The following is a 23,801-nucleotide window of genomic DNA, read 5'->3' as shown; positions in this document are numbered from 1 at the left end:
ACTGTGGGTCTTGGCTCAACAACAGTGAGAAGACAGTTTGGTGGCAGTGAGGAATTCTCCATGGACAGTTCTTTGTGTGGAGCATCATAATTGTTGGGGGCTGTACTAGTGGCAACAGACAAGATGTTTCAGCTTCAAGGAAGGCTCTAATATGGTTCATATATATTCCCTAGTCAACTTGGTACTGAGAAAGCAGATGGCTTAGTAGCAGACTCAGTTTCATCAATTAGATGGCAGCTGCCAGGTAAAGTGCGTTTCCAGAAGTCTTTCTACACCTTTAAGATGACAGATTTTTTTCTTGGTTTTCACTTGAAGTGTTACAAACAATCCCTTTCAGCACTTTGCTCTGACAATAGAGGGTTTTTTACATCAAAAGTGTTAATGAGTTTGCTACAGTGGCTGGTGTTAACCCTATCGCCAATGTCAGTTTCTTTTAAATACACACACTCTCCTCTTTCTCTTTAGGCCAGCTTCTCTGCTGAATTCTTGACTGTTGGTTGTTTGCAAAGAAGCACTGGATTATGAAGACTAATGGGTTCAGGAGTCTATGGAATAGGATCCAGAAGTTTCAGGCTCATTTTTAGACCTCTCCAGAAAATGGGACTTCAGTTTCTTCATATCTCTTGATTTTCTCTTGCTCCTTATTCTCCATACAAACAGAACACATATATAACCAGGTAGAACAGGCGCACATTGTGTCCATTTTTAGTCATAGGACAGGCAAGTTTTAACACTTGAGAGCTTTCAGTCTTTCTGAGGCCTCTGCGTGGATAATGCTTTGTGGCTGGAAGGGGCAGTAAAATCAGAGACTTATTTAAGCCAGGTTTTAAAAGATGAAGCCGTTATGAACATTAAGAAGTTTTAAGGGTCTGAATGTGGATTAACTACCATTGGAACACCAAAATTATACTGAAGAGGCATGTCCTTGATGCACTAAAGGTTGAATGAAGAGCCTTGGAGTCAACAAGCACTGTTGGCCAGAATAACCCAGTCTTATAAGTTTGGGTGCCCTAGGGCAGTGTTTCTGAACCCATGGCTTACAACCCAGAAGTAGGTCACAAGAATATACAAACGTGTTGTAAGGGAGAGGAGGCGGCGGCAGGCTCCGAAGGACCCCGCCTAGGCGCAACCAAGCGCACCCCGCGTGCTGCGGCTCGAAACACGCGGTGGGAACTTACCCTTTGCAGGTCCAGAAGAGAAGCGCTGGAACGACCCGGACAGGTATAAAAGAAGCACCGGAGCCGTCCCGGAGGGGGGCGGATCCAGAAGGAGCAGGCGGAGTCGTCAACTTCGGTGGGAGCGCCCTTCGGCGGATTCGAGCCGCTTGGAGACGCGGCCAAACCTTTTGGGGTAAGAGGTATCCCCCAGTGGGACTTGAAAACACGGGCTGCCGGCCCAGCCGGGCCGAAGACGGCTAGACGCTGCAGGGAGCGGCTAGGATCCGGCAGGGGTCAGAGACGCTAGAAACTGCAGCAGGGCGTACTCGCAGAGACAGAAGCCGCCGCCTTGCTTCCTTTTTTTTTTAGTGTGGGCGGAGCAGCCCGTTGCAGGGTAGAAGGGAGTTCCCCGCCCTCCGGCAGACAGGGGAGCACCGGGGAAAGCCGGCTGAGGGCTGAAGTCGGTGGCACACCCTAGGTGACCTTGGCCGTGACTTTTCTGTTGGCTTCATCTTATGAGTCTTTACATTACGGACCATCCTAATGAATGACCGGTCCAGCTGGATGGTCACACACCCGGTGGATCGGGCGAGGGTGTAGGGGTGGCGGAGCCCTCATTAACCCAGGACCCCAGGAGTGAAGGAGTCTCCTCTTTGGACCGTACGCGCCGGACCAACTGGACCAATATGAATCAAAGTCGTGGCAGGCAAGACGGATGCGTACGAACGCCCAACCAGTGGCGAGTCACTCCTTGACATCCAGTGGGCGGTCCCGAGGCAGGGAGGCGGTACCAACCGCGGTCCCAGATCTATTCCCCGACACGTGTCATGAAAAAACCCTTGAAAATGGATCAACAAACTGTAAAAATGGGTTCTCCTTTAAAGAAGAAAAATGTGGGGAACTGGCAGAGTTCCAGCTGCAAGAGACTGCTTGGGGTCCCCCATGTACTCCACACACCCACCCCCTGCCCCACACACTAGGGACCGGGGGGGGGCGGGCATGGGTCAGCAGTGAAGGGCACTGGGTTAGAACTGGTCATCGATGTTTACAAATGGGTTCTGGTACAAAAAAAAGGTTGAGAACCACTGCTCTGGGTCATGTCTACACATGCTTTCATGCACATTAAAGCATCACTGAAAGACTGTGCTTTTTTAGTTAATGAGCATTAAAGACAGAATAATGCACACTTTCCTAGTACTTCACAATGGAGGTACTAGATTAAAGTGGGTTAATGCATGTGTAGTGTGCCATGGAAGGCACACTAACTTATACTTAAAAACAGAAACTGGGATATCACTGAAAAGTTGAAGGAACAGATGGGCAAATGCTAAGTTTGGCAGAATAAATCCTATAGATCTGGGATCAGTAAACCACGGTTCACAAGCAGCATATGGCCCCAGGGCAATTTAAATTTTGCTCTAGAACAGAGGTTTTCAGCCTTCTTGGATCATTGTATCCCTGGTGGCTGGCCGTGGAGCAGTGTACCCCTGGCTGCTGAGTGGGGGGAGGAGGGATGCAGCCAGATGCTGAGTAGGGGGCAGGGTGGCACACATGGTGGATACAGAGCAGCAGCAGCCACCACATGCGAGCTTCCCCCGCCCCCTGCGTCCAGCTGGCTGGGCGACGCCTGCATGACAGTGTGGGATAGGGTGTGGTGGCGCTCTTTCCCTGCATGTACCCCCTAGGGCCTTCTCAAGTACCTCCAGGGGTACATGTACCCCCAGTTGACAACTCCTGCTCTAGAAGAAAGTAGTTAAACAAAAACAAAATTCTGCATTTTATTTTTTTTTAAATTTTCTTCAGTTCTTGACTATTATTTATTTTACGAAATCATTTAATGACAAGATATGATTTGAACTGGGGTATTTTTCTTTCCTTTTCATGTCCTTTGACAAAATATTTAGCAGAATTCATAGATTCATTGGAATATGACAGGCTGTGACCCAAGGCACCATGATTCTGGGACACATGCAAAATTGCATCCTGTAGCTATTGGTAGCGTCAAGATTTTGGTTCATGGCCAGAAGGGTAAGAAGTTTGGCCACACTTGGTATAAATCCTATAGACCAAGGTTGGCAACCTAAGGCCCATGGGTCACATTCAGCCTACAAAGAGACTGGATCCAGCCTGGAAAGGTCAGACCTGGTCCACATTGTCCTAAGAGTTTGCCAGTTACCTCTAGGTGCTCCACCCTACATGGAGAGATGCTCTTCCCCATTGCAGCCTCTGCTTACCACTGACTGGAGTGGGTCAGAGGGGAATAGTGGTCCAGGGCACCAGCCAGGTTGCAAGCCCCATGTTAGTAAAAGGTTGTGAACCCCTGTTATAGACAACCAAGCCACTGAATTCTTCCAATGCTGAGTTTACCATATGTCAGATGCCACTGAAAAAGATTTATGTGCTAAATCTGTCTTTCCAACTAATTGAACTGGTAATAATGTTCTGTGGGAACAAACCACATATACACAAGATGCTATTCTCCTGAACCAGAGAAGCAGAAATCTATATTTGTACTGAAGTGGTGTGCACAGAACAAAACAGTTAGTGTTAAGAAGTAGATAGGAACACACTGTGTTGTCTTTTTCTTCCTCTTACTGTCAAAAGAAGCATGACTATGGTTCCTTGCAGCCTGATAAACACCAAAGATTGTTAAGATGAATCTACACAGAATGGTTAACTTTAGTGAGCCAGCAGAGATTTGCCATTTTCACATGAAGATGCTCACACAACTATATCCAGAACAGTTTGCTGTGATACTTTTCTGCCCAGGCAACTACATGTGCTTTGCTGGTACTGAAGAAGTATCCTTGGCCTGAATTCCCAAACAAACTACAATATACATTGCAAATTGTTCCTGCTCAATTTAACATGCCAAACTGGTAATCAAACATTTTTTTGGTCCAATATGTCCTTAGCATTCTAAGAGAATCAGGCAGGAGGAGGATAACTTATGCTAAGTATTGCCCATGATATTTTGCATAGTTGGTGAGAGTTAAATTTGCAAGTATTTAAGTCTCACTAACAAAATCTACATGCTGCAAGTTACTGGTATTTTATAGATCCGCAAAGAATCTCTTATCCTGGGAATGATTCATGTAAGTGGCAGCAAATAATGAAAAGGCTATCTATTGTGCACAGATTTAGAAGTCTTGGAAAACGATTTTGCATTCCCTTTGTTCTACAGTTCTCCCCTTTGCCGGGCTGGAAAAAAGGAAACGGTCACAGGTTATTCTATAGCTGGTTCCCACCAACACAAAATTCTGATCCTCATTGAGCTGTGCATTCAAGCAAAAACAAGAACAAACATAAACAACTCCATTCCCATCCATCTACTAAAAAGGAACTCAGATGCTTCATTATATACCTCCCACTGGCACTGATGAGGCAGAAGATTTGCATGAAAAGGAGGGGAACTCAAGACAAAACACAGGCTTCATTGTAATTGTTTTCATTTGTAAATCTGTTAGCCAAAACTGCATTACAGACACACTACTTACACTTTTTCCCAGAAAAAGAACATGTCAATTGATCTTGAGAATCTCGTTCACCCCCACCTTCAAAAGGAATGTCAGATAAGTTCATATAAAGAAAGTCAAAAAGAAAAAAAAAAGCAAGAAAACTTAATTTATTTTAAATTTCAACTTTAATTGTAAATTATATATAACATGAGATTGAGGAGTTTGGAGATGTGCTACTTGAGGCACTGATCCCACAACGGGATCTCTATATGTGAGAAGACTCTTCAGTCTATATGGATCCTATTGCAGGATTAAGGCCTAAGAATCTCCTGCTGACAAGACTAGGTAGCGTCCATTCAGAGACTCTGTTTCACATAGTGCACTGTCAATTTTCCTGAGGCAGAACATGTTATGTACATTCATAAATTAAAGCATGTTCCTCAGTCTTCCTCCTCTCCAGAAAAATGCTGATCTTGTCTATATCTTCTGTTCACCTATATCCAACAAAGGGAAACCAGAGAGACATGTTAAAGTGAATACAGACAGGCTCATTTTATCCCCAGTATAAAATTACTATTAGAGTTTTGTGGTATGGCAATTTAAGTCAACAATTATTTGAGAAACACATTTACAGTATAGCAATTTACTGATCTGCATTATAGCCATGCTAATTGCACTAGCTAGTGTACAAACCTATACTGCAGGTTCCTGCTCCAGAGCACATGCCAATAATATACATCACAGAGAACTTTGCTCTCAGGACTCAGCAGTGTTGTAAACATAAAAAAAGGGGAGCAGGATAGGGTGGGAAGCACACTCCAAACAATTGTACATTCCCATTAGAATTTAGGTAAATCAGTGAACAATTTTTATTCCTTTTAAATATTTTTCCTGATGTAAATCCAGAACAATTCCACTGACGTCAGTGATATTAGATTAATGCAAAGCCAAATGAAGAGAAGTCAAGTTCACTGTCTTCATAGTAACCACTTTCAAAAAGATTCAGTGGTTAAAAAAAAAATCTGCAATTAATCATTAAAACAGAGTGTGCAGAACTATTCATACAACAGATACACAACAGACTCTCTATGCTACAGAATTAAGCAAAGATAAACTGCTAACTCAATTACTCATTTGAGAATTCTCTAGAGACACTCTGCCACAGAATATACATTTTTAATTTGCATGTTGGATATATGTTGTTGAATATAAAGTAAAGTGGCAACAGTTTCCTGTTACATTGTCACATTACTCAGTTGTTTAAGTTTTAGACTGAAACTTCTGGAGAATTTAATCTGTATAGTTTTCTGCAAAAAATGGAAAAAAAGTTTGTTTGATATATGTGAAAGTCTGATGCACTTTTCAGACCACACGACCCACTTCATCCTTGCAGCAGATGGTAAAATTTATGGGTGCACTGATAGAGATTTTGGGGGCCAATACTGATAGCCCATATTTAAGGAGGTGTATCAGTCGATACTGATCCAATTTCCAATGCAGCTGCCTCCAGCCGGCAAGTCCAGTGGAGTGGAAGGGGTGTGGTGGGGACAGACTGATGTCCCTCACAGTGAGGGAGGGGACAGGGACAGGGGCAGGCACTGCCCAGGTGAGGCGGGGCTCCCACCACTGCTTTCACCCTGGGAGGACATGGGGGGTGGGGAGGAAGAAGCGGTATGTGCCCCCTGGATCTGCATGGAGTGGGGCAGGCTGCAGCTGGAGCTGCATGGGACTCTCCTTGGGAGGGACTGGGCTTGGAGCAGGCGCTGGCAACGCTGGGAGGATGCTGCATCCACCCCAAATTTTACTGCCACTCAGCTCCCAATGCTGCAGCCACCAGCTGCCTGGCGCTGCTCCAATTCTTCCGTCCGCATGGGTGGAGGTAGGACGTTGAGCTAGGGCAGTGCCAGGCAGCTGGTGGCTGTTGCACTGGGGAGTAGTAAGGCAGCAAAATTTGGGGTGGATGCAGCATCCTACCAGTGTCACTGGAACTCACTCCAAGCCCAGCCTCCATTGAGAAGAGCCCCGGCTGCAGCCTGCCCCAAACAGATCTTGGGGTGCAAGCAGTGGTGGGAGCTGCCTCCCCCTGGCTCCAGCCCCCACCTGCCCCTGCCCCTCCCCCCCTCCACATGGGGCATTGTTCTGCACCCCCCGCCCCCCTTCCCTCCCACCACACCAGACTTACCAGTTTGGAGGCAGCTCTCCATGTTGCCAGCTGTGCTCCTTGCTGCCCAAGTGCTGCGCTGTGGCTGCACACAGCACGGACATTTATTGGTTAAATTAATCAGCCCCATCGGGCTGATACAGCAATTTTTCTTTATATCGGTACCGATCCGATGTCGGACTGACGTATCAGTGTACCTCTAGTAAAATTCAAGTGAGATGCCCTCATCCTGGGGACTGTCATAAGCCTGCATAAGCATATATATACTACTCCTTTTTTGGAAGAGAGAAAATTGTATTATACAGTGTCTACAGACATTTAATGTCAAAATTATTCAGGGCTAACTAGACAAATTCAATCCTATTACAAAACAGAGATAAGTGAAAGCTGGATTTTACCTTCAGATTTGTAGCCAGACTCTCTTTTTTATTATTGCTAGGGGCTTTAAAAAAGGGATTAACTTAATAATAATAATAAAAAAACCCCAGTGACTTGCTTAAATATGCATGGAGTTCCCTGTGGTTCAGTGGCAGAATCCGTCTGCTAGGGCTGTGCGAAATTTCACCGGTAGTTTTGTTTCAATGCTGGTTTGACTCATTTCAAGCTCGAAACAGCAAAATTGAAATGAAACACAGAGCTTTGAAACAGCCTTCAAACAAAACAAGGCAAGTTGAAACGTTTTGAGATTTTCGAAACATTTCGAGTTTCGAAGCTCAAGGCAGGCTTGGCCTGCGAGGAAACAGAAACTAAAGTAAGGAGAGGGAGGGAGGAGTGCTCTCATTATTGACTGTGTAGCTGGCCAGTGACTATCATCCTTCCCTGAGGTCCCTTCCAATCCCAGTGCTCTGGGGGAGGGATGGAAAAACTGCATAAAAGGCAGCACTGTTCGAACTCCCCTGCTTTCTGCCTTGGTGTCAGTTGGATGAGGGCACACCTTACCCCCCCCCCACTACACACACACACACACACACACACACCCCATCACCCACACGTGTCATGAATTTTTCCCTAGAACCCAGACTCCCCCTGTACCAATCTCCCTTACAGCTGGCAAGCTTCATGGCCACAGCAGGGCCTACCAGGCCTGCAATTTTCACCCCCTTCTGCCCCAAGACAGACACAGCCCCACAAGCACCCATCACGAGTTTTGCCTGTCCGCAGCTTGAGGTGCGCATTGAGGTGCAGTGTCCCCCAAGCCCCTCCACTTATCTCCTTGAAACTTGGCAGGCTTCGTGACCTCAGAAGAGGCTACCATTCCTGCAAGTTTCATCCAAAATCAGGCCAGAAATTACAAAGTTATAGGCTGTTTCGAGTTTCCCCATTATAGCCTATGGGTGAAACATCAAAACAGTGAAACTTTCGATGAAACAAAATGGAACAGTAGTATCAAATCAAAACTTGAAACAAAACACTGTTTCGTCAAAACGCAAGTCAAAACAGAACAGTGCCATTTCGCACAGCCCTATTGTCTGCCACACAGGAGACTGGGGTTTGATTCCCAGATGCTTATATGACTACAGCTATGAAAGCATTAAATGTCTGGACTTGGTGTGGTCCTTGGATTCTGTCTCAATGGCGTAAAAGGGGGGATGGAAGGTCTGGGCAGCCTCAACTCCTCCATACTTCTGCGTAGGCATATGCATCAAAGGTCTGGGTGACTTCTCACACATATACTGTCATGATCCAGAAGAAATGACAGTTGCCAAAACATGTATATATGCATTCTACCCAGCAGAAATAAACGCGTCTTGCTAGATAACAACATTACTCACCAACCTTTGGGACTACCAAAATCCAAAACAAACATCTGGACTCAAGTATTCTATGGGCATTAATCCAAATATAAATCACAAATCACCACCCCCTCAGCACAGATGGCAATCAAAGCAGCTGAAATTAGGTCTGTTTATATAACCAAAAATCTTGAACACTGGAAGGGCAATTCAGTGCCATCTCTTTCCAGGGCCCCTGGCAGGTGCTATGCTTAAGACCTTATTGACTAGTTAACTGCGTCTTAAGTAATAGTAACCTGGCCACAAGTCCATGCAATTGATGGCATCATAAAACAGGAAATAAGCCACAAAGTTATTTTACATACAAAATATATAACAACCACATTGTGCCTTCAATTGAATGTGTGGCTAGTGCAGATCAACTGATTGGCCTTACAGGGCTCCTGAGGCTGACAGGAGCTGTTCAACACTCTAGTGCACTCCCATGGCTGGGATGCCTTATGAGCCGACTTGGCATACTGTGCCACAGGAGCATCAGCTAGCAGCTTTCTACTTGCTGATGCAGGGGGAGCCCATAATCCCAGGATCCCCTGCACCAGCAACAATGCATGTTTGGGTTTTGATCCCACAATCGTGCCTCCTTCCATGCACATGGTGACAAGTCAGGAGGTACAACAGCTGGGATTCACAGTCAGATCTCACCATGCCTTCAACTGAAAGTGCTCCTCTTGTCGACACACAAGACAATATTTGTGTAGCACTGTGCAGCCTTCCCAATTCACAATACGCAAAATACTACATTTACTCAAATACAAGGTAAGGTTCCCCCCACCTGCAAAGAAAAAAGCGTACTGGCGGTAGAAGCAGGGGGCAGGGACAAAGGAGGAGTACACCTCCCTGACCCAAGCTTGTAGGGATTCGGTGAGGAAGGTTAAAGCAGCACTGGAGAGCCTAAATTAGCTTCTGGGATTAAGGATAAGAAAAAGTCCTTCTTCAAGTATATAGGTAGCAAGAAGAAGTCTCGGGGTAACACTGGACCCCTAAAGGGCAGGGCAGGGCAGTTAGTGATGGATGCGCGAAAGAAGGCAGAACTCTTCAACAAGTTCTTTGCCTCTGTGTTCCTGTCTGCGGACAATGGGGTGCTCTCGGCTGATAGCATAGAGAGGCCCAGGAAGGATGAATGTCCCAACTGTTAGTTCAGATCTTGTTAAGGATTACCTGGAGGGCTTAGATGTGTCCAAGTCGGCAGACCCGGATGACCTTCATCTGCAGGTGCTGAGAGAATTGGCTGGTGTCATTGCGGAGCCATTAGCACGGCTGTTCGAGGACTCCTGGTGCTTGGGCCAAGTCCCTGAGGACTGGAAAAGGGCCAATGTGGTCCCTATTTTCAAGAAGGGAAGGAAGGAAAAGCCTGGCAACTACAGGTCAGTCAGCCTCACTTCTATCCTGGGGAAGGTCTTTGAAAAAATTATCAAGGGCCACATCTGTGAGAGCCCTCCAGAGGAAGTGATGTTGAGGGGTAACCAACATGGGCTCGTGCCAGGCCAATCCTGCCCGACTAACCTGGTCTCTTTCTATGACCAGGTAACAAAGAGCTTAGATGGGAAGGAGGAAGTTGATGTCATCTTCCTGGACTTCCAGAAGGCCTTCGACATAGCGTCCCACCCAATTCTGGTGGGCAAGCTGAGGGACTGCAGCACTGACGAATGCACAGTCACATGGGTGGCAAACTGGCTCCAGGGGTGCACCCAGAGGGTGGTGGTGGACGGGTCAATGTCGACCTGGAAGGGGGTGGGCAGCAGTCCCCCAGGGCTTGGTCCTTGGGCTGGTGCTATTCAACATCTTAATTAGCGACCTGGATGAGGGTGTGGAGAGCACCCTGTTCAAGTTCGCTGATGACACCAAGTTGTGGGGTAAACTAAATACACCGGCAGGCAGGGACCGCATCCAGGCAGACCTGGATAGGTTAGAGAAGTGGGCGGATCTGAACAGGATGCGGTTCAACAAGGACAAGTGCAGGGTGCTGCACCTGGGGAGAGAGAACCAGCATTATGGTTACAGGTTAGGGGCCGACCCTCTTGGCAGCACAGAGGCAGAGAGGGATCTTGGAGTCATGACTGACTCCAGGATGACTATGAGTCGCCAATGCGACGAAGCAATAGGCAGAGCCAACCGCACCCTGTCATGCATCAACAAGGGCATCACTAACAGGTCCAGAGGCCTTGCTCCCCTTCTTTGTGGCACTGGTCAGGCCGCAGCTGGAGTACTCTGTCCAGTTCTGGGCGCCGCACTTCAAGACAGACGTGGAAAACCTGAAGAGGGTCCAGAGGAGGGCCACTCGTATGGTTGGGGGCCTCTGTGGCCAGCCCTATGAGAAGAGGCTGAGGGACCTGAATCTCTTCAGTCTCCGGAAGAGGAGACTGAGGGGGGATCTTGTGGCTACCTACAACCTTATCAGGGGCCACCAGCAGGGACTCGAGGAAAGTCTGTTCACCAGGGCCCCCCTTGGAGTCACTAGGAACAATGGCCACAAACCAAGGGAGGATAGGTTTAAGTTAGATATTAGGAAGAACTACTTCACTGTAAGGGTGGCCAGAACCTGGAATAGGCTTCCCAGGGAGGTAGTGCTCTCACCTTCCCTGGAAATCTTCAAGAGGAGACTGGATAGGCATCTGGCTGGGGTCTTATGACCCCTCCCACTCCCAGTGCTCATGCCTGCCCACAGGAGGGGGTCGGACTCGATCTGTCTAGGTCCCTTCTGACTCATTGATTCTATGATTCTGCCTCCAACCAGCATGGGGAAAGGAGAGGTAGCCCCTTGTCTTACATTGGCATACAAGGAAACCCAATTAAATATACTGTCTATCATTAAACTACCGCCAAAAGCAGCATGTGCTCCGCAACTGAAATCAACTATGAAATGGATTAAATGCAGTCAACACTAAGTATGGCTATATGGTCCATACTGGGGAAACATGATGATTTAAAAAAAAAAATAAAGTTTAGTTTTCAGGGACAAATCAGTTCCAAATTAAGTTCTAAATTCAAGTCTGTGTGGCACTACCACCAGCAAGTATTCTACCTCCCAGACTCACCAGTATATGAGGCTTCAGATACTTCCAAATCCATGGCAGGCATCCTATGTGCAAGCCCCAAGCCCAGAGGCCTTGGAGTTCAGATGCCCCCTAATCTTGCTTGCCCCTTGACAAAAGGCCAAAGCAGCAAGCTAGGGGAAAAGCCAGAAAGCAATCCCCCATCGCCATAAATTGTGTAGCCAAGATCCTCATGTTTGGAGGCATTTGTACATTCTCACAAGAGTCAGTCTGCCCACAGTGCAAGGAACAAGCATTCACCCTCTAGCTACACTTGAGTCATTCAAGACAACTGTGGTAGGTTCCCATCATCACGCGGTTTTTTTAGTTTTTTTTGGTTTTTTGTTTTTTTTGAGGGCGGGGGTTGGAAATATTGCGTCTCAGCCCAAATCAATTCCAAATTCTATCGACTAAGCAGAGCTTAATCATTCAAATCTGTGTGGCGCTACCACTGGCAAGTATCCCACCTCCCAGACTCCTCAGCTTGGTGCTTCAAATACTCTCAAATCCATGGCAGGCATCCTACCTGCAAGCCCCAAGCCTGGAGGCCTTGACATTCAGATGCTGCATAGTCTCACTTACCCCCTGCCAAAAGGCCAAAGGAACAAGGTTGGGAAAAAGCTTGAGAGCAATTCTGAATTGCCATAAATTGCATAATTAAGATCCTGCATTTGGAGGCACTGTAAACATCCTGCCCACCATTTTTTGGATTTTTTTTTTTTTTAAGAAATGTTTTGCGTTCCAAGCCAAATCAAGTCCAAATCCATGAGTCAGTCCAGAACCATAAGTGGACCTACATCCGGCAAACGTCTTCCACCCCTACCAGGGGCTTCAAATATTTCCAAAGTCTTTTGGCAGGCATCCTGTGTGCAGGCCCAAGACCAGAGGCTTGGGGTTCAGATGCCCCCAAGTTTCACCTGCCCTCAGCCATATGGCCACAGAAGCAAGCTAGAGAGATCTCCCATTTACATAAGTCCCAACACCTTGGCAGGTACTAAAGCACGCCAGAAGAACAGTTATCCCTGGGAACGCTTAAAGAAAACTGCCTTCATGGACCCAGATACAGTGTTTCCCCTGCCCACAGTGCAAGAATAGATTAGCAAAGCCCACCTGAATAAGATATATGGCAGTGCACATTGAGTGCAGTCTCTCTCAGCGTTAACTCTTTTTGAAGTCATGGTGAGCCACTACACTGCATATATTTTTACTTCCTTTTTACTCCCACAGCTGAGCTGCACTTATTGCCCCCATTTCCAATTATTCCTGTTTCTTCACCAGCCTTAAATGCCTGGCAAACATCACAAAACAGGACCCCGAACAGTTCACCCAGAATCCCTCCATCAGTTCCTCTTCTCAGCCTGTTGCATATAATTAGTGTGGCTCCACCCTCCATGAGGTGGAACCAGACCAGATTGCTTTGTGCCTCCATCTGCATATAATTTTTTAGAAGATCCCAGGACTCATGATAAGAACAAGAACAACGAAAGGGGCTACCTGACCTCCAGATTTATTTTCCTTACTGTGGCAATGGGAAAGAGACAAATTCAAGGTAAACCTCCAATAATTAGATTCTGGAAAATTTTTTTTTTTTTAAATTCTAAATTTCCCATATATAGAATCTAATTTATGGAGGGGTGGTCATCTTATAAACAAGGTTATATTATATTCAAGTACATGAGGTAATTGCAAATCCTCCCCTTTTTGTTTTTCCTAATGCTTTTGTTCTCCTCTCTCATAATTTATTTCTATTTATGTAGCTATTTAATAAAAGCTAAGTAAGACAATGTTTAATGGATGCCATTAACTTCTATACCTAAGCAGACAGGCAACGTATCTTTAGAATTAAAGTTAACAATAGTAAGTAAATACAAGGATGCACAGTGGTAGATATGGAAGAGTGACTTGGCAAAAAAAGCAGCACATTGTTATTCCAATGGGTGCATTCAATCACATCAGCAAAAACAGTCATTTACACATGAAAAGCTCACCCCAAGGTGAGCCTGAGTTGGCAGTTAAGGGAAAAAAGTTGTTTTATTTGTAAAACTAAGCACATCTAATATAAAACCACCATAAAAAAAAATGAGCATAAATTCCTAGTCATTGTTACAGCATTACTTTTAGTGCAATACAACCATATGTGTGGCAAAGATGAGTCCACTGGAAAATAGATCCAGAACCACCAATCCAAACTGAGAGTTGGACTGCCAACACATCACCAATCCAAACCATCAGCTGTACTGACAAAACCAAAACGTTTTTGCACTGCAAACTGCATTAATGGTAAAAAAAATAACACTCTTCAGCAGTTATACAACACTTTTCAGCCTCCAATCTTAAAAACTGCTTTTACAAATGGGTAGGTATTTTCCCCCATTCCTGGAATATGAGAATCAGAACACTGAATGGCGAAAGGTGAGCTAGCAGCAAAGTCAGAAACAGACCTTAAGTCTCAACTTTACATTCCTTGTTCTGTTCACCAGAAAACACTGTCCTTGCTTTGATTCCTTGCACTAAATTGCTGTGCAGAAATATAATTTTAATTTGCTAATCAAACTAGCTTAAGCAAGATAATTATTGGGCATTCTAAATAAACTGTAATATTCACTATGTCCTCATTTATTTTTCCCTGCCTCTTCATTAATTTGAAATGAAATGCATTTGCTAGTTAGACATGTTCAATCTTGAGCAAAAATTACTCAGCTGCAGTTACCACATATTAATATCAATTTTTTGTCCTTTACCTGTTTTGATAGAAAATCATGGAGCATGTTCTACTTCATGGCTCTTTCTGCATCTGAAGGAGCATGTATTTCCACTGGCTTGTCACCATCTGCATCACTCTAAAAGAAAATGGATATCATTTAAACCAAAACACCTATAGTAACCAGTTCTGTTCTAGCAACCTGCTTCTCAAAAATCTAAAGCAATGAATTCTTGGAAAATAAATCTGACTTGGTAATAGGCATACACAAACGAATGATTGTCAAAGAATTTCTAGGTTTTAGTCTTCCTGTTATTAGTTCAACACTTATCTTTGAAAGAACAGTAGTTCAAAAAGATTCTTTGATTGACCCCTTTTTGCCTACATTCACAACTGAGCCGTAGGATTTCCTACAAATTATAACTGCCATTTTACATTCCCAGACTTGTGTGTTTATGTATACAATAGACCCCTTTTACATGCTACACTTTGAAGAGTTCTCATATCTTCTCTGTAGTAAAAATAAAGGAACTAAAAGATAAAATAAAAGTTTATTAGAGTATTTTGTCCCTTCCCCTGTCAAAACAAAAATGTTCCCTGCAGCATACATGAATGTAGTTTCAAATAAGTTTCGATTCAAGTACTTCCATTAAAATAAAACCAGTCAAGCACTTGCTACTCCAAGTTTCCAAGCGTTAAGCTTTTCATTTATTTTTATTAAAATACTCCTACTTAAATCTATCTGAACGTCTTTCCCACATGATGCGTTGCTACATTTGCTCGGAAGTGCATTTAAGCTGTTTACATTCCCTATAATGTATTCTTTCTGCAGTAGCAAAATGTAACAAGGGACTGCAATTGTCACAGAAAAGATTACTTCATTAACATACCCCACATAAATGCAGCAGCCCAAAACACTCCCTGGGAATCCCCCTGCAGGAGGATTCCTGGGACGCACAGGATTGGGACCCTGAAGCACGGATCAGTGGGATGTCCCTCTGCAAGCAGACTTCTGTAAGTGGGAGAAATCAAAAAGGCACTTTGGGGATTTAAGGAGCCCAATCCTGCATACCCTGGAGATTCCAAGGTTGCATAGGACCTGGCCCCTGAAGCCCTAAGAGCACCTGCTCACGGATGCTAAAGAGTGGGCAGCTCTGGGTTGCCCAAGCTCTCTGGCAATAAAGCAAACAGGCTGCAACAGAAGCAGCACAAATATATACTGCCCATTGTCATGGCTACAATTTGGGGACATTTCTAGCTTGACAACAGGCTTGGATATCTGTTTGCCCAGCCTTTGTACCACCATAACAATTGTTATGGTGGCACAAAGGCAACGTCTGTTTTCAGCAACAGAGATTATGCAGAAATAAGTTAACACAACAGATGTGAAATGGATTTCAGCAGAAATAAATTTCAGCAACAGCAACAGAAATAAATTTCAGTACTGAAGTAGCGTGCATTTTAGCATCTTTTAGACTTAGTTTGAAAAGTACTGCCTCCCTCCAATCAAAATGGATGGCTTTCTGTATTGCTGTTATAGATGCAATTTTATTTAAATATGCAAAATAAGATCCACCAATCCAGAACACTACTACATATTGTTTTTGGAATTTGGAAATTATCAGATTCCTCAGTATACAATACACTTCAAAATTTGTCAATGGAGAGCTTTAGTTTTTCATATGATTTCTATGAGGCTATTTTCAACCACTGCTCAGCCCTCAATAGATTAACTAAAGTGTTGTTCACATAATACCTTGGCATAGTTTGGCCTCTTTTACTTTTTTACTTTTGAAAAGCAAAATGTGCGGATAATCCGAATGAAATTATTGGAACCGATATTGGGAATAAAATAGATATGCTAACCAATAGGACTCAAGGCACTTTTGTATGAAATGTCCTGGCATGAGTGCCGAGCGTGGCGCACACAGCCATTTTGCTTGGCACGCTGTGGCCAACCCCATCTCTGGGTAGCTGCTGCCAGCAACGGAGCCCGAGCTGCTCCCAGAAGGGCTTGCAGCATCCCAGCTGCCTGCTGGAAGCAGCCCGGGATCCCAGCTGGCTGCAGCCGGAAGGCTCCAAACAGCTGTGCCAGGCTCCGGCATCAGCTCTGCACTGGTGTGTGCATGCATGCGTCAGAGTGGGGGGGGCCTGAGGCAGCGCAGCCCTGGTCTCTCCCCTGCCCCCAGCATGGAGGTGATGTGCAAACAGCTGTTCCAGGCTTTCTGCCTGCTGCTTGCTGCAGCTGCCCAGAGCCTGGGCTGGCTACAAAGCTCTGCCCAGCTGCTGGCTCTGCGGAGCTGCTGCCAGCCAGGATCCCGGGCTGCTCCCAGCAGGCAGCTGGGATACTACAAGCCGTGCTGGGAGAAGCCGGAGCTCCAGCAGCTACCCAGAGCCCAGGCTGTGGGGCAGGGGCACAACCAGGGCATCCTGCCATGTACCCCTTGCCCTTATTTTGTTTTTCTCCCATGCTGGCACTCCAGCACCTTCCAAGGTAGGCATTGTGGTGTTTTTCGGCACTCCGGCCAAAAAATGTTGCCTACCCCTACTCTACACAATGAGCTGGGGCACTGATTCAAGGCAGAGTTCCTCTTACCAAATCAAGCCTACCACACGATGAAGTATTTGAATGGTTGTAGGTGGTTTCATCCAAATACTATGGCTAGTAATGTACTGTACCCTTAAATATCAACCACAGTTCATGAGTGACAAATCTTATGGAATCTAAAACATATATCTCTACAAAAACAATAAAGTGCTTTTGAATCCTTTAAGATGAAGAAGCACCATTTCACTTCAAGGTAATATTGAACCAAAACTGAGTTCACAGACCACATTTGCTCAAAACCTTCAATATATGAGTAGACAGTTAAAAATAAGTCTCAAGCCAGTTTATGCACCAGATGCTGAGGTCCAAAGAAGGGAGACTTTAAATCATTATTTAAAAAAAATCAAAAATAAATAAAAACAAAAAAAATCAGTTTAAAAAGCAAAACACTTGATACCAGAATGGTTCTATACAGAAAGAGGAAGCAGCAATATAGCTAACTGTCAGGATTATACAAAGCTTCCAAAAGTGGGCTTTTTCCAAATGTTTAGCTCAGTTTGCTTACTTTGTTTAAACCGAAGTCACAAAACCTATGACTTCTTTTTTATTTTCTAAAATGGTCTCACACATGGCCAACCCTTTTTCCACTCCAGCATCTCTGCTGAGAAAACCTAATCAGAGCATGGAAATATTCTGATTTTTTGTTTTAGTGGAAAATTCTGAGGCACAGATTCTGTGTCAGTTCTGGTCATCAGACCTGCCATCTTTCAGAAGAAAAAAAATTGAAATAGGAAAAACAGGAAAAGTATTAAAGATTAATAATTTACTTTGTTTTGCTTTTGCTGTTTACAGTATCTCCTGTGGAAGTAAGAAAACAAGATGATGTTACCTAACTTTCCCTTTTCCATTTGATCAACACCAAAAGTGCTGCCCATGTTGGAGGTATTTTTATTAGAGTTTGAAAATGACATAGAAATTGGAGGAGAAAGGCAGAGAGAATTGGAAAGAGATTACACAATTTCATCATTTCTGAAACAGCATTATCACAACTTTTCTGAACAAGAGCAAAACAAGCAGTTTTCAGGAGTGCCAAAGTCCCATTCAAAAGTGACGCAGACATTTAAGAACTTAAGCCCCAATGAATTTAAAGACCTGTATTCCTCAGTGCTTACATCACTTCAGAAATATTAGACTTGCGCAGTTTTGAAAATGTTACCCTATACTTTATGCTGTATATAAAAAAAACTATCGATTTTGTTATGGATTTTTTTCTTCCTCACCCCTCCAAGGTACATACAAACTTTGCCTGAGGATCATGTACAAAAGCCACAGTGAGTTTTGCAGGTTAACCCCCTTCCTGCATTGCCTTACCTGACTAATATTAGGAGGGTAGCTAGGTAGTAAGTCAACATTTGTGACAACATTTCTATCAGTTAGCCCTTAATCACTTGTATTAGATGTCCGGATTTTGTTAGTCTCTGAAAAGTGGCTGTTCAAGACAAGTTTCACAAGCACTTGAAAATATAGAAGATAGTTTTAATACATTGTAAACTGATTAAAAAAGGATGAAATGCTCAACACCTAAAGTTTACTTTGATAGTGTACAAAATGTGTTGTTGACTATAAAGACCTAACCAGTGAGAGGATAACAACATCTCCATATCCACCAGCCTTAGAAGTGCCAGTAATTAATTTGTTTTTGATGGCATTCCCAACGAGCCTGGCTCTGGAAACTGTTTGACCATAAGGAACAGACACTTGCAACAAATCAAACTGATTTTTCAACTCGAAAACATTCTGTTGCTGGCAAATGCTTACTGGAGTATCCAAACAGTCAAATATTTAAAATAAAATACCGTTTATATACAGTATCACCAAATACAGATGGTTTCTATCAAAGCTCAGATTGAAACCAGAAATGAATAAATTACATGGATTTCTCTTTTATTTATTTGCTTAAACAACTGGAAGGATGACAGCCACAAAGATAAGTGCACAGCAAATGCGCAGTGCTAACTGGCATAGAATGAGAAACAGTACAAATACAAGAAAAACAACAAGGACTGAAAAGATGGATCCCTTTAAGGAGACTGTGAAATAGTGTGTTAAGGTGCTTTTAGTACTGACCTATAGCTTTTTATGTTTATTTTAACTGATTCAAAAAGAGTGACAGACTGTATGACTCAGTGTCTGGTGGAAACTGAGGTGTGGCTGAAAGCACAATAAGTCCACATATAACCAAAGGGAAACTGGTTGGGTAGGAAGACAAGACTGAGATTATACTAGAGTTTGTAATTGAAGGAATACATTTGCCATGTTATGCAAGTTTTTAACTGTCTGGCTGAACCAACAGCTGGGTTTAATGAGTGGGTACAAGAATCCATGTTTTTGTCACTTCAGAATAAAACTCCGGAATAAAAAGAACATGGCATCTACATTACAACTTCTCAGTAGCAATGTTAAAGTGAATGGAACAACTGTGTGCAGCAAATGAACTATTGCTACCTAGGAATCAGCACAGAAGACTGGATAATGAAATCCAATAATATGAACAAATGCATCTGGGGAAAAAGCAATCACCAGAACGGGACTCCACTCTTAAAAACTTACAACTGGCTTGTGTTCAGGATGCCCGTGAGAAATGAACACATATGTAGTTGGTGCTATCGTGCCATCCAGGAATCTTAAAACTGACAGATGTGACCAATGGAAAAAGCATTAGAGATTATGGAATTCAGCTAGTAGCAGATAATTCATCATTTTCATGTAGCAGGTTAGACACAATGAGAGGTTCAACTGACGATGTACATTTGTAGGCAGTGTAAGGTAAACTGGTGGCAAAAAGGTAGAAAACAACCGTAGATGGACAATGCGATACATGCAGAACAAAATGACCATCATCTGCAAGACGCTAGCCAAGGACTCTACAAGGTAGGCATCTATGGCTGCAAACCTCTAAATGGAGGTACACATAAGAGGAACCCTAAAAGGCTCCCCAAAAAACAACCAGCAGTGCTAAGGAGCCTTATAAAAACATAAGATGACACTCTTCTATCCCAAAGGCATTGCCATCTAATTTAAGACATGACCAGCATGACTAACCAATCCTGTGATTTCCCCCTGCACCTTTATTACCTGACCTTGAAGCATTTATTCAGTAATCTGATTCATCAGTCAACAGACTACACAATAAAGGAAAAACTGCATACCTGGATCATTAAATCATGCTTGATCTCTAAATAATATTATGGCTTTAAAAGGGAGACCATTCCACTTCCATGTACTTATTTCCCCAATTCTTTGCTGAGGGAGAGAGGAGGGATGGAAATGAAGAGCAGGCAAAAGAAAATGCGGATGCCTTTGGAGCAGAATGAGAGGAAGTGCAGTAGTGTGGTGACACCCCCATTTGGCTGTGCACCACACATGCAGTGAGCTCTCAGAGCTCAACAGCCCGACGTCTGCCCAGAATCCCTGCTTTCAGTCTGCTATTATTTGCTCTTCCCCTCCCCTTCTTGAATTTAGCAGAAAGGGAAAGGACTGCATGAGCAATAACAGCAGCAGCACTACCACCACCACTCAGCCCCTGCTTTCAATCTCAGGGAGCGCATGATGCCATTGATTTTCCCTCCTCCCTGCCCCCCCCTTACTCCTGCTGCTGAATTCAGGGAGGATGAAGGGGAAGAGCAGTAGACTCTAGAGCTACTTGAAAGCAGAGACTTTAGGCAGATCTATGCCTGCCAGTGAGCCCATAAGGCACACAGCATAGAAAGAAATCTGGCAGGGGCTACACTGGCATGCATGCCAGTGCGCTGAGACAGTTCACCAGCATAACTGCATTTAAACTATGGGCTTTGCTGGCACAGCTAATCAGAGCTTAAAGATATTCACAACCCTGAGTGACATAGCTGTGCCAGAAAATGCCTAGTATTGACTTGCCCTAACATGAACCCACCACCGTGGCACAGTCATTTGTTCTTGCATATCCCTTGATCTGAAAGAGTTATCTGGCTTACTGCTCATCTTAAAGCAGAGACTCCAGAATGGGAAACTGGGAAGTTCTCAAGTGACTTGAATCATCCTAAAGAGGGAAAGAGGCCAGATTCTGGTTCTTCTACAGACAAACTAGTTTGCAGAAGGGAACTGCAAAACAAAGGGAAGGGCTGTTTTATTGTCTGGTTTTTATTTTACATAACACAGGACAAAACAGCAGTGAAAATCAATTACATCCATTTTACCATCAGGAAGTATTGCAGCATTAGTACCTTGTTAGGAATATCCTGGAATCCCTACCCTTCCTGAGCAAGTTAAAAAAAAAATATCAAATTAACAGAAGTCAAGAATATCCACCAAATCATTTCCACACCAAGATAATATTAGTAGGCTTCTAACTCAGTTCATGTAAATAGTGACAAGGAAACGCTTATAGCAAATGCATGAAAAGCAAAGCATGGCAACATTTGGTCATACACACAACCTGTTTGTAACTATTGTGCATTATAATCATATGCATCATACTATAAAATTTCCACTATCATAGTATCATAGATTGCATCATGGCTAGGTACAAAATCAAAAAGCCCAAGGCGGAATCGATTGAAGTTATGCAGTTGCGTGTGAGCTGTGTAGTTTTAGATCAGTAGCAAACCAAATGCACATTTCCACTCTCCCCCTCCCCCAAAAGTAAATCTCACACGGGGTTCTGCCATTTTTAAACCAGTCTATGTGAGCCCAGCTTCTGTCCAGTCACTTATACAGTTAAAAGTGTAATGTCTGTACCTGGCCTATAAGCTAGAGTTTAGAATTTCACAGAAAAATCCTTGCTATCATTAGTCAAATAACTGCAAACAGACAAATTATTTAGTAACAGGTTTTGAACACAGGTATACCATGGTTCTTCAAGTACACCTTTAAGTAAGTTTAGCTCAGGTCACCATCCAAGTCTTTTTCCAGTTGTAGTGCTTTGTTGATTATGGTGTGCTTTTTGCAATATGCCTAGAAGTAGGCACAAACAAACAAGTTAGCACAAGGTAACCAACGGCAGGGATTTACAGTGCATCAGCAACTCTCATACAACTGCCAACGTGCATGCTATCACTCTGCAGTAAATGAAAGTTAACCCATGGTACCTTGTCTCAATAAAAGAGGGACAAGCTACCACGGGTTATTCTTCATTTCGTGCAGAATAGAAGTATGCACACTGCAAGGTGGCTAATGCACCATGCGTTTTCTCCCTCATTTGCGCTGGAGCCATACCAGTAAACCTTTTGTAGGATACACCTACCCCAAGACGGTGTTTTCAAAAAAGTCCAGCCTACAATGCATGAGCCTATGCTGTCTCTGAGGAACCAATTTATGAAACTCTTGAAGACAATTAGATCCATCTATAGCATAGTACATTCTAAATCACAATAGTTTAGTTCTGATGGACTGCCTTTCATAGATTTCATGGACATTAGGGCTGGAAGGGACCTTGGGAGATCATCGAGTCCAGCCCCCTGCCCAAAGGGCAGGAAGTCAGCTGGGCTCATAGGATCCCAGCAAGATAAGCATCCAATTTACTCTTGAAGGTGTTCAATGTAGGTGCTTGAACCACCTCCAATGGCAGACTGTTCCAGACCTTGGGGGCTCGGACAGTAAAGAAATTCTTCCTTATGTCCAGCCTGAAACGGTCTTGCAGGAGTTTGTGACCGTTCGACCTCGTCATCCCTTGGGGCGCTCTGGTGAACAGACGTTCCCCCAGATCCTGGTGGTCACCCCTGATAAACTTATAGGTGGCCATCAGATCACCCCTGAGTCTACGCTTTTCCAGGCTAAAGAGTCCCATGGCTCTCAGCCTGTCATCATAAGATCTGTTTTCCTGACCTCTGATCATGCGCGTGGCTCTCCTCTGGACTCTCTCAAGCTTCTCCACATCCTTTTTGAATTGTGGAGCCCAAAACTGGACGCAGTACTCCAGCTGCGGCCTCACCAAGGCCGAGTACAAGGGGAGAATGACGTCCCGGGATTTGCTCGAGAAGCATCTATGGATGCACGCCAGCATTTTGGTCGCTTTACTAGCCGCAGCATCGCATTGCAGGCTCATGTTCATCTTGTGGTCAATGATGACCCCCAAGTCTCTTTCTTCTGTAGTGCTAACCAACATAGCACTGCCGAGCCTATAAGGGTGCTGCAGGTTTTTCCTCCCAAGGTGGAGAACCTTGCATTTTTCGGTGTTAAACACCATCAGGTTCTCGTCTGCCCATTTGCTGAGCTTGTCCAGGTCAGCCTGGATCACCCGCCTATCTTCTGGCGTGGATGCTTTGCCCCAAAGTTTGGTGTCATCGGCGAACTTGGCCAGTCCACTCCTGACTTCAATGTCCACATCGTTAATGAAGATGTTGAACAGTATGGGTCCCAGGACTTACAAGTTAGTTTTATAATGCTGACCAGACATTACCATAGGCTCTCTTTTTAAGAACTGGCTAATACGGTACGTCATTCCATTTTCCAACTTAAAAAAATGTGTTTGTGATTGTTTCACAATGGAACAATGCTACATAGGAATGTCTTTTTCATGGGGGAAGCATGGCAGAGTGGAAATGGCTTTTCTCTCATTTTTTTGGTATGTTTTTTTCAATTTGGGCTGTGTACAGATGTTCATTTCTACTGAAAGAAATTTCTTCTGGTAGAAAAATAGGTTGGGAGCTGCACTACAGTCATTCCTCCAGCCCCATAGCTGACGGTCTTCACAGGGAAGCTCTCTAGGTAGGCAGTACAAGAGGGCTCCTCTCCTGGGCCACTGTCACCCTTAAACAGCCTTAAACTTAATGGCCTGTCCTTTCCCCTGCCTGTCTGTGAAGGGGACAGGCCATTAAGCAGCAGATGGCGGCTGCTGAAAAGCAGAAGCTGCCACAGACCCAGGAGGATTGTAGGCCTGGGAGAAAGCCCCCCAGCCTACTCCTGACTATCAGT

General features: G+C 44.3%; 1 protein-coding gene across 3 annotated transcripts in view; it reads right to left on the bottom strand.

Annotated features, from left to right (window-relative positions):
* APOO (apolipoprotein O) overlaps window positions 1-23,801 on the bottom strand; it is a 75,788-nt gene that overhangs the window by 12,874 nt on the left and 39,113 nt on the right. Inside the window, exons 8-10 of one of the 3 annotated variants that reach the window (XR_016444098.1) lie at window positions 15,193-15,314; window positions 14,343-14,441; window positions 4,782-5,109 (exon numbers count right to left, since the gene is read on the bottom strand). Coding sequence is in view for 2 of the 3 variants with exons in the window: in XM_090062201.1 (XP_089918327.1) it covers window positions 14,373-14,441 (69 nt within the window). In the remaining variant the exon portion in view is untranslated. Of the gene's footprint in view, window positions 1-4,781; window positions 5,110-14,342; window positions 14,442-15,192; window positions 15,315-23,801 lie in introns of those variants that run through there. The other 2 variants (XM_090062191.1, XM_090062201.1) reach the window with 2 other exon arrangements.

The sequence above is a fragment of the Crocodylus siamensis genome, chromosome 1, assembly GCF_052110815.1.
Source record: "Crocodylus siamensis isolate JL-2025a chromosome 1, ASM5211081v1, whole genome shotgun sequence".
Classification (NCBI taxonomy): Eukaryota; Metazoa; Chordata; order Crocodylia; family Crocodylidae; genus Crocodylus; species Crocodylus siamensis.
This window is presented reverse-complemented; position numbering and strand designations above follow the sequence as displayed.